Raw genomic sequence first — 12,008 nt, 5'->3', positions numbered from 1 at the left:
ATACACAACAAAATACATTTCACTTCAGACTCATTTCCCCAATCATACAGGGTATTGTAATTTAATATTAAATTAGGCTTTACATAGAATTACACTGAAATAAGGCACATTGGCACTCCCACAATCTACATTTTTCAGAGAATGGTGAAATTACTGTGGAGTACATTACAATAATCACAAACTCAAGTAAAATCACAGGTTGTCAGGACCCTGAAATTCCACAAATACACGAGTACAAGTCTTTTTGGGGTTGTTACTATGCCTTTGTGTATTACAAGCCCAGCTTGACACTCACACAACATACACGTTTTAAAATGATCAATAAAAATGTCCTAAACTGTACACAAGAAAAATTATCTAATTTACATACCACAACTAATTAATGATATACTGTAAGCACCAGAATGGATACATAGAACAGAGTATATAGGCTGCGTTAAAAAAAGGCTGCCCAATTTTGATATTTGTTTTATTTTTTGAGCAATCAGATCTTTTCAGATCTGATGGGACAAAACACCAACTACTGGAAAAAAAGATCAGAATTGGGCTGCCTGTGTAAACGCTGCCATAGTAATGTTAACATCACTTGTTAAAATGTGTACTAGGAGCAATGAGATGTACTTTCAACGAATGTATAAACCTAGACAAGGACCAAGCAACCAACCATATTGACATACTATAAACCAGAAATATATTACACACCAAACGCTCTCTATACTCTATGACATTTACATATTGATTACAAATTTAAATCTGTCTAGGGAAGAAAATATAAAAATCAATTAACTGAGTTTAGTATAAAATCACAAAAATACCTTAATTCATATCTAAAATGTTTGTGTAAAGTATAGCTCCCTGAATATGTGAAATATTTTCATTTACCATTTCCCTGTTCAATCAAACCATTAACTGAGTACCCAGGACAGTCATTTTTAGTCGTATGGTATCTCAGAAACCCAGTCACCTGTTTTGACTGAAAAGGGCCCTAAATCTCAGAGCATATTAGACAGTAAAAAAAAAATTCAGGTACACAACCTGTCAGGTTTACTGAGGTACAGCAGTCTGAAGATCAATTAAAAAATAAATATAAACAGGCAATGAAAACATATCCTAAAAAAAACACCTACATTAACAAAACATAATATAAAAAGACATATGAGATTTTAAGAATCCACAAAACTTCATATAACATATCACTTTTGGAAAAACAAACAATTGCCTAGGCAATGTAAGGATAAGGATTCTAACACATGAACAAAGCAAATTCTAAACAAAGAAACCCAGGGGGGAAAAATGCCTACAAGGTCACAAAAGCAGGTAATTTAGTGCACTTGGGTGCAAAAATCAATCTTTAACCTGCAACCAATGCTTGCTATATGCAATCAATGCTTGCTAAATATTTATTTAAGCAAGATAATAACACAGCTAATGTAATGCCCAGTCTATTTTTAAGTAAGTGTATGTGTAAGTATGTAAGAATGGTATTTTCTATATAAAGTAATACTTTTGGATAGAACCAAACACCCCATATAAGTGTAAAATAATGAAAACTCCTTGTTGAGTCTTGTAGAGTCCCAGTAGTCACATACTGTAGTGTGCATACCAAGGTTATTATAGTTTGGTTTTTAAATTCATTTTTTATTTCTATTCGTAAAAAATTTTTTATTTGAAATTCAGTTTAGTTGAAGTTAGTTTTCGGACCTGATTTGCTAGTTTTTATTTAGTTTTGAGTTTTATAAAAAAATATGTATATTTAGTTTTTATATTATTTAGTTTCAGTTTTAGTATTGCTACAAGCCATTTGGGTTGTATAGAATGTGTGTTGTTTTTGGGATGTCACTTCTTACCACTGAAGGGTGTCATGTAAAAATATTCCCAGTGTGAAATAGTTCCCAATAAGATGTTTACATGACAAAGGGCAGTTATACACAAGGTGATGGGTCAGCTCATAGGCTAGGTTTACATTATAAAGTCAATCTCAATGTGACTTGGATTTAAAGGTAATAGAGCTGAGACAGGTGAAAAATAAGAATGTAGAAGGAAACCCCATATTTACACCAATCCAATGCTTTTTAAAAACTTAGTAGTACATGTAAGAGGAATCAAGTTAGCTACCTAGACACTTTTTTCCCCTGTTAGCTAGGGATAGCTAGGGATAGTGATGAACAAACTAGGCCTATTTGAAACATCACCATCTCCTGGAAGCATTTACCCACCAGATTCAGTAGCTTAAAATCCCCCCTAAAGCTTGACAACTTTTTTACATTTACATTTGAGTAATTTAGCAGATGCTCTTATCCAGAGCGACTTACGGTATTGAGTGCATACATTTGTCAGATATCAGTTGCAGCCTTCATCCGCCTTTGAACCCCATTGAAAACCCAATTAGAAGTTTAGAAAAAAACTAAAACTGAACATAACTCATTATGGTTTTTATTTTATTTTAGTTCGTTTTGGAGTCAAAGATAATAGTTTCAGTATAGTTTTAGTTTTTTGAAACAGGTTTGTTAATTATTTTATTTCAGTTTACTAAATCGTTTTTTTCAAGATTCATTTTTGTTTTAGTTTCTGCATTAGTTTACTATAATAACCTTAATGCATACCAATCAAAGGCCTGAGGATTTTAAGAACTTGGACAATGACCAATCTTCTGAGGGCTAAGTATTGCTCAGGCTTGACAACCAGGTTTCCCACTCAGCTAGACCCTGGTCTTCTCAGCTACACCCCGGTCTTCTGCTTTATCCAGTCCCTGTATTTGGTGACTTGGGTGTAGACGCCAGGCTTGTTCCTGCGGGCACAGCCATCCCCCCAGCTCACCACTCCAGCCAAGAAGAAACGTCCACTGTCCTCCATGGAGGACAACGGACCTCCAGAGTCTCCCTGTCAGAAGGAGCAGGGCAAAGACAGCATGATGATGATGATGATGATGACGTTAAGAGCGGCAAAGTAAATATGCAACAAGAACGATCATCTAGCTGCTGGCTGGGTTACCTGACAGGCATCTACTCCTCCGTCCAGTACACCAGCACATAACATGTTGGAAGTGGTCTGTCCTTCCATCAGGGTGTTACATACTGTGGCATTGATGATACGGACCTCTGCCTTCTGTAACATTGATGCCTCGAAACCTGGGATAGTGAATGACACTCAGTCAGCATCAACAGTAGTCAGATGTTAAAACATGAGGAAATGTCAATTGTATTACTACAGAACAAGGTGTGAGAAACTACTGCAGCTATACACCGGATTCAACTCACCCCCCTCTCTGGTGGTCCCCCAGCCTGTGATCCACACTGGCTTGCCAGCAGGGAAGTAATGCGTAGCCGTGGGCAGACAGATTGGCCAGATGTTCTGGTTGAGTGTGACAGGACTGTCTAGTTCCATAAGTGCTATGTCATTGTCATAGGTCTGGGCGTGGTAGCCAGGGTGCTGGATGATCTGCTTCAGGTTCTTCTTCAGCGTCCACTTGTTAGTCTGACTCTGAACATGAAGTCCAAGGTATGCTTCCCATTGTTGAGGTTGAGAATACCTGTTGGAACACACACACTTAGTTCACGGTGCTCAATCCTCAAGACCACAAAGGTTTTGAAAGCTGAACTGTAAACAGGAGAGCTTACAGGGAACAGTCCTTAGAGCAGTAAATAAATTGGGGAAACGTACAATGGTGTGAATGAAACTTAGTAAGAGTAGGAACAATAAGGTGAGCACGTACTTGACTTTGACGTCATCCTGGACACAGTGGGCAGCAGTGACGAGCCAGCGGTCGTTGATAACTGAGGCTCCACACACATGGCTAGACCCTCGGATGTGAAGGCTAACCTGCCAGGGCCACTCCCCCTCAATGGAGGCCTGCCCACCCACAATACGGGAGTGTCTGTAAGGCCGTATACCACACTCTGCACACAGACACATGCAAAAACCAATCAGTAAGTAAAGGAGGGCCACAATGGAAACAAGTCTGACTTTTTGTCTACATAACCCTCTGCGATTTTGGTACATGTATTGTTTGCCTGTTGTTTTAAATAGTCAAATAAAATGTAATCCAAATGACATTCAGAAGTCAGGGTAATGGTGGTAAAAGTTGGTCTGATGATGTAGAGGAAGCTGTGTGCGATATCTAAACTTACGACAGTCTGCCTCGTCTGAGCCATCATCACAGTCCTCTTCTTCATCGCACTCTGGGTTCAGCTTGCTGATGCACATGTTGTTCTTACACTTGTAAGTATACTCTGAGCATTGCAGGGCTAGAGCTGGATACAAGGAGATGAGGAGTCAGTCGCACAAGGTCAAAGGTCATGTTTATATGGTAGCCAGTTGTATTCTACTACAACTATTTATCTTTGGATACGTACATTTTGCGCAATTTGATTCATCAGAGCCGTCAGCACAGTCAGCACGACCATCACATTTCAGTCTCTCTGAGATACAGTTTCCATTCCGACAGGTAAACGCACCTGATTTACAAGTCCCTACAGAGAGGACACAGTAATACATAGTGTTAACAATGATGATATAATCTTGTGTGACCTCTCTACTGATGTATATTGTTGACTTACCACAGTTTTCCTCGTCTGTGCTGTCCCCACAGTCATTGACTCCATCACACTGCCAGAACTTGACTTTACAAAGACCATTTCTACATTTGATTTGATCTGGCTCACACTCTGTACAGAGACAAGACATCAACTCAGATTACAGCATAATCATTTGGAGGTAACCTAATCTCTCTTGTAGAGGCAAATCAAGCATCTGTTTACAAAGGTGACGTTATGAAACTTAAACACACTCAGACGGAAACACTTGAGAAGAATAGAGACGTTATAACGTAGTTCTAGGTCTGTACTCACTGCAGATCTGTACTGATAACAGGTTTTAAAGTATACACTGTAGATGTTAGTTTAAGAAACAACTGTGTACTGATAACAATGTTTCTGGCTTACGAGTAGTTGGCACAAAGGCTTCAAACTCAGCAGTGAAACCTGAATCCACATAAGACATGTCAGAGTTAAATATCACTACTATCTTGTTGACTGTGCTGGTGACCACAGTGCTGTAGGGCTTATCGCCACATAGCCTGCAACACAAAAGGTTAAAGAGGCAAAGATCAGCAATGTTCATCAATTAGGGACATTGCAGAGTCATTGCTGATATTAATAGTAAATTCTTCCAAATTCCTAACGGATATACTGACACCAAGAAGATCCCATGACTCACTTTTCACTGTTGATCTCTACGTAGTCCTTAGGACAATTATTATTGTTCTGTCCTGGCTCAGACATCAACAGCTTGTTGAACTGCACCTTGACAGACTTCCCTTTTGGGACCTGAAAGAGAATAGAATGGTAGGTGGAACTTCAAAAAGAAACACATCCTCACTCTAAAAGGTCAGCAGCAGGCTCCACAACACAAATTCAACATTTGTTTACCTCAATGTCCCAGACACACTTGGTCAGAGGTGGGTAATGGGAGGGAAAGTTTGGAGATGTGAAGGTGCCATTAAGTCCTGATAATTGACCACCACAATCTACACAGAAAGAGTAACAGATAATGAGCCTCATGACCATTGGGGACACAACATGGTACACCCCATGATCATCATAATAGTAGCTGCACCTTGGCTATTGAGGGGAACCTGAGAGTACGTGGCTCTGAAGCCAGGGAAGTTCTTCTCCTTGTTGGTTACCAGTGTCAGCAGCATGACGTTTCCAGAGGAAATGAACGACAGAGGCTCATTGCGAGTGTAATATCCACATTTCCTGGACAGAGATCAACACATGATTTAACTGAGGCAGACAGTTGCACTTGGATGGAACTCATGAGTCATGAGGCTAGCATCTGAAGGAAATATCAGTGGGAAAATGTTGACTGTGTTTCTTGTCTCCACTTTCTCTTGATCCTAAAAGTACTGTACAACTCCTCACTACTCACTCTGCCATGACCTGCTGCTCCAATGGCACCAGGGAGTCATACACCTTGATGAAGTCGTTCTGACAGTCAGCCTCCAAGTTGAAGGTGTCAAACTCCAGTTTAATCCTGTAGCCTCGGTCAGCATGTAGTCTCCACGACACATATGTGTTTGGAGGGTAAGGAGAATCAGGGAAGCCAGGTGACTGTAATGTGGCCGTGTGATTTTCACTGATGTGATAGGAATAGGTTTGGGGGGCTGAGAAGTGGACAGACAGATACAGTAGACAAGCTCAGTGAGCTGTACAAGGACGACCTTTAACATCCAGAGAGATAATAGTTGAAGCCATAACAGCGAATGTTGTTACTCACCATTCAATAAGGCCTTTGTCATACGTGCATCCAGAGCTGTGAAAGGGAGGCACATATGAGACATTAGCATGGAGCAAATAAAAACATCTGCTCTGACCTTTAACAGCTCTTCTTTTATCTGTGGGATAGAGAATGTGAAGGAAATGACTACAAACATTCCTATTAACATAGGCCTTAATAAACAGGGATGCTCACAAGAGTATAGGTAACTTTCACATCCCAAGGCTGAGTGATGTTCACCCTTTACTCTACCTCCAGACATCACATTGTTGATGAGCAGGGAGCTGGTTGGCCGGCGACCCGTCCCCATCCTCCCCTTCGAACTTCCCTCCATTGGATCCATGGAGCCAATAGCTGTATCCACTGCAGACCCCCGACCGATCGGTACATCAAACTCAGACAGGTAGTAGGCTACTACACTGTCTGCCTCACTCCCTCTGTTGCCTTCACTACAGTGGAAAGACACATAGTGCATTGTCATTTTGAATATGTTAAGCAGCAAGAAAACATAACAATTGTGGGTTGAAATGAAACAACTGTCTGCTACCCTTTGTTGTAATGTCTTTATAATGTCATCATCTTCAAGTAATCAACCATAACTATCTCTGAATTTCAAAGTGACCTAAGGGGAGTGGTTAAATGGGGAACAAATACCTGAAGGCTTGCACTGTGGATCCCACTAAATATTTATCCAGATCTTTGTATTTAGAGTAGATCCCCTTCAGCTGAAAAGCAGCAAGATGAAACGTGTTATTGTAGCTACCAGGACTTGCTACAAATAATAGAGAAGGTGATCAAGTAGAAACAACAGAAAACAGTAGACACACAAATACTTTATACAACAGCCATTTAGCAACGTGTGGTTTAGTGTAAAGGACTCCTAAAGATCCAGATCATCATCACCCTGTCTTACCTGCTGTGACACCTGCATAGCCAGTTGTTTGAACTCATTGCTGTTGGGGTTGTCGTAGGAATCTATAAATCTTTGGTTGGTGATACTCATAGAGCCAATGTACATCTTTGTCAATCGCACCTCTCCTCTCCGCACTGCAAAATAAGAGAGGGGCAGGAGTGAGGACCAGAATAAGTATACTACTGGGACCAGAATAAGTATACTAATGGGACCAGAATAAGTATACTACTGGGACCAGAATAAGTATACTAATGGGACCAGAATAAGTATACTACTGGGACCAGAATAAGTATACTAATGGGACCAGAATAAGTATACTACTGGGACCAGAATAAGTATACTAATGGGACCAGAATAAGTATACTACTGGGACCAGAATAAGTATACTAATGGGACCAGAATAAGTATACTACTGGGACCAGAATAAGTATACTAATGGGACCAGAATAAGTATACTACTGGGACCAGAATAAGTATACTAATGGGACCAGAATAAGTATACTACTGGGACCAGAATAAGTATACTGCTGGGACCAGAATAAGTATACTAATGGGACCAGAATAAGTTGACTAATGAGGCTAGAGTAAGTATACTAATGAGGTCTGAATAAGTATACTAATGAGGCCAAAACAAGTAAACTAATGGGACCTGAATAAGTATACTACTGGACCAGAATAAGTATACTAATGAGGCCAAAATAAATATACTAATGAGGCTAGAGTAAATATACTAATGAGGCCTGAATAAGTATACTAATGAGGCCAGAATAAGTATACTAATGAGGCTTGAGTAAGTATACTAATGAGGCCAGAATAAGTATACTAATGAGGCCAGAATAAGTATACTACTGGGACCAGAATAAGTATACTAATGGGACCAGAATAAGTCTACTACTGGGACCAGAATAAGTATACTGCTGGGACCAAAATACGTATACTACTGGGACCAGAATAAGTATACTAATGGAACCAGAATAAATATACTAATGAGACTAGAGTAAATATTCTAATGAGGCCTGAATAAGTATACTAATGAGACCAAAATAAGTATACTACTGGGACCAGAATAAGTATACTAATGGGACCAGAATAAGTATACTAATGAGGCTAGAGTAAGTATACTAATGAGGTCTGAATAAGTATACTAATGAGGCCAAAATAAGTATACTACTGGGACCAGAATAAGTATACTACTGGACCAGAATAAGTATACTAATGAGGCTAGAGTAAGTATACCAATGAGGCCAGAATAAGTATACTAATGAGGCCAGAATAAGTATACTACTGGGACCAGAATAAGTATACTACTGGACCAGAATAAGTATACTACTGGACCAGAATAAGTATACTACTGGACCAGAATAAGTATACTACTGGACCAGAATAAGTATACTAATGGGACCAGAGTAAGTATACTAATGAGGCCAGAATAAGTCTACTAATGGGTAATGGCTCTATAGGGGTTCAGTCAAGGTGGACAATATACTCACAGTGAAAATGCCAAACCAGCAGGCCTGTCGTCAGCGCAATGACTGCTGCCAACCCCACGAGGCCAATCCCAACAAAAAGTGTTTTACTCCCTCTATTTTTCTCCAGCTTCTTCTTGTCTGGGGCTGGCAAGAATGTGACAGAATTTTCCCAGTCATCATCCTACAAGTGAGAAAATAATGTTATTTTACTGGCATTTAATTTCAACATAAACATTTCAGTGTCCATGTCAATGGCAGCAAAAGAGAAATGTCTCCCTAGATAGTAATTGGGTTTATATCGACAGCACATTCAATCAATCCATGACAACATGAATATACTAACTTGTCAAATGATCTGTCCTTAGGTGTTATACTACTTATGGTGCCTGCATAACACAGTTATATTAACTGTTATTGCAATTGAACTAACCAGTGCAAGTCAAGTCCTGTCAGATTCAACAGTTACTCCATTTTCCTACAACCACACCCTACTTGAACATGTCAGTTATAGACTATTCTTTAGTGTCTAAAGAGCCATACCCTTTTAGACAAATTGACTCACATGCAGCCTAGGCCATATGATCCACCAAGCATTCCAATTCAAAGGGAGCAGCACTGAGAGGAATGCTGCTTACATAATACACCGTGCATACAAAACATGAATAACACCTGCTCTTTCCATGACATAGTCTGACCAGGTGAATCCAGGTGAAAGTTATGACCCCTTATTGATGTCACTTGTTAAATCCACTTCAATCAGTGTAGATGAAGGGGAGGAGACAGGTTAAAAAATAATTTTTAAACCTTGAGACAATTGAGACATGTATGTGTGCCATTTAGAGGGTGAATGGGCAAGACAAAAGATTTAAGTGGCTTTGAACAGGGTATGGTAGTAAGTGCCAGGCGCACCAGTTTGTCAAGAACTGCAACGCTGCTGCGTTTTTCATGCTCAACAGTTTCCCATGTGTATCAAGAATGATCCACCACCCAAAGGATATCCAGCCAAGTTGAAACAACTGTGGGAAGCATTGGAGTCAACATGGGCCAGCATCCCTGTGGAAGCTTTTCGACACCTTGTAGAGCATGCCCCACGAATAGTGGAGTGAAGTCCACGGGGTTCCATCCAAATGATCCCAGTCTCTTGTTTTTTTAAAGAGATACGACTGAACTACAACATCTGTTTAAGAACAAAACAAAACTCAACAGCGTTTGGAGTAAAATGGTTTTGTTTTCTGTTGCTTTTTTTTAACAGAATCGGTGCAATGAATCGACCCCAGGTTTCCACTCTAGAAATACACTGAGTGTATGTATGTAGGAATGTTTTGTACAGTCAGTGTATTTCTAGAGTGTATTCACACAATTATATTACAATTACACATAGCCTATATTTGATGAAACGTGCTATAAAGATTTGCTTAGATTAGACAAAATAGATGATCGATAGCGTTATAACAACTGTATTAGTAGCATTACAATACCTGCGTTTTCGGGGTAAACTTCGTTCCCGAATCAAACAAATCCATGACAGAAGAACGTCACGTGTGGAAATTGATCCAAATTTGATTTCACTGTGCTTGAAAATGTAAATGATTTGTCTAGTTTCGGTCAAATTCTACAAGCCTTGAGAATTATTATCGACAGCCTCGGTCCATTGTCTTCAATAGGATGGCAACAGCGACAGGTGTCTCGCAGGTAAATCCACACCAGTCATTACGAATAGGTTGTAATTTTCCCCTATAGAAAGTATTCTGAAGGATATCAGAACAACCGAAAAGTGAATTAATTCCGACACTAATTTGTGTTTATTTAGCGTACCTAAAAGAAATGTCGATATTAGGCCTATTGTAGACAGAAACCAAGCCGCCTATCCATTCGACTTCCTGTGTACAGGTGATTCACTGAACAATGGGGGAGAAGGCGACTGACTGAATAGAGAGATGAACGAGGAAATAAAACCTGTGGCACATATTCTGCTCATCCATAGGTTACTATTACAATCCTGATGTCTTCAGTTTAGACTACTCTTTCCTGGTCATAGTTTTGTATCCTGTAATATTTGTTAATTTTGAATCAAATAAAATGTTTGGTTTGCAGGACCAACAGCTCTGAGTTCATCTCAGGGCAAGTGACTATCAAACAGAAGACAAATCACTGCCATTTAGATCAAATAAAGATATGGACAGAAGTAGGCTAGTTGAGGACCTGAACGGATGTCATTATACGACTACAAATTGGTATGCTTAGGCCACACACTGTATATTATAAGGTATTTGTCTCTCACTGGAGGGCCAGTAGTCTGTCTGATCCCTTAACACTAGAGGGCGTAGTATACCATGTCAATATGACAGTGAGTCTCCGCGGTTACGATTGTGGTGCAGTTAACGATAGCTCCTGCGTCATCAGAGTCGTGTGTTCCGTGCAGTTTCATTGCAGTTTGACAGCATCGGCAGAATCATAAAAACGACAGCCATATTTAGATCTGGGCAGAGCGGTGTACTGAAAGAGCAGTACTAAAACACTGTGGAAAAGACACAGCTGGATGAGTTGTTTGTATCTTAATCAAATAGTTATTGAGATAATTCACCATAGCAACGGGAAGTAGTTTGAGTGTGGTGTGCTGCGAGTTTTTTGCCCGCGCTGAAGAGTCAATATTTGTCCTCTAATACAAGACCAGTAAAGGCCCAATGCACTACTAGGCAGGGCACTCTGGCGTCACCCCAGGTGAGTCTGCACCACTCTCATCCAGAGTCCTCTGTTGTCCACCTGTTTGTACCTGTTTGTTTCCCCGAGTTCTCCCCGCATTGCCGGCATAAGGCGCTCGTCGATTCAGGCGCAGCTGGGAACTTTATCGACAGAGTGTTAGCTCTTAGTTTAGGGATCCCAATTATTCCTGTAGATAGACCTTTCCCAGTTCACGCTCTGGATAGTCGACCATTAGGGTCTGGGCTAATCAACGAAGCCACCATCTCCCTGGCCATGGAGATGCAGGGGGGTCACGAGGAGAGAATCCGTCTCTTTCTCATTGACTCTCCTGCGTTTCCCGTGGGACTAGGCCTTCCCTGGTTGGCTCGTCATAACCCCACCATTTCCTGGCAACAGAGAGCTCTCACAGGGTGGTCGCGAGAGTGCTCGGGGTGTTGTGTACGGGTTTCCGTTGGTGCTACCACGGTGGAAAGTGGTCTCCACCGTGTGCATTCCCCAGAATATGCTGATTTGGCTCGCGCCTTCAATTAACACCCCATCGACGGGGGGATTGTGCGATAAATCTCCTGGTAGACGCTGCACTTCCCCGGAGTCACGTGTATCCCCTGTCGCAAGCGGAGACGGTGGCTATGGAGACATATGTCTCC

General features: G+C 40.6%; 1 protein-coding gene across 1 annotated transcript; it reads right to left on the bottom strand.

Annotated features, from left to right (window-relative positions):
- Positions 1-29: 29 nt before the first annotated feature.
- On the bottom strand, positions 30-10,587 carry st14b (ST14 transmembrane serine protease matriptase b). Its single transcript, XM_029769852.1, has 18 exons — positions 10,137-10,587; positions 8,680-8,839; positions 7,190-7,323; positions 6,931-7,001; positions 6,529-6,725; positions 6,277-6,312; positions 5,929-6,163; positions 5,614-5,756; positions 5,427-5,524; positions 5,215-5,324; positions 4,941-5,074; positions 4,557-4,664; positions 4,353-4,469; positions 4,128-4,250; positions 3,713-3,896; positions 3,258-3,529; positions 2,992-3,128; positions 30-2,880 (listed from the first exon to the last, which is right to left on the bottom strand). The coding sequence occupies exons 1-18, from the start codon at positions 10,179-10,181 to the stop codon at positions 2,719-2,721; spliced, it is 2,466 nt and encodes an 821-aa protein (XP_029625712.1). The 5' UTR covers positions 10,182-10,587; the 3' UTR covers positions 30-2,718.
- Positions 10,588-12,008: the final 1,421 nt, after the last annotated feature.

This window comes from Salmo trutta, chromosome 12 (genome assembly GCF_901001165.1).
Source record: "Salmo trutta chromosome 12, fSalTru1.1, whole genome shotgun sequence".
Taxonomy (NCBI): Eukaryota; Metazoa; Chordata; class Actinopteri; order Salmoniformes; family Salmonidae; genus Salmo; species Salmo trutta.
Note: the sequence above shows the minus strand (reverse complement) of the source record. Positions and strands in the feature narration are given on the sequence as shown.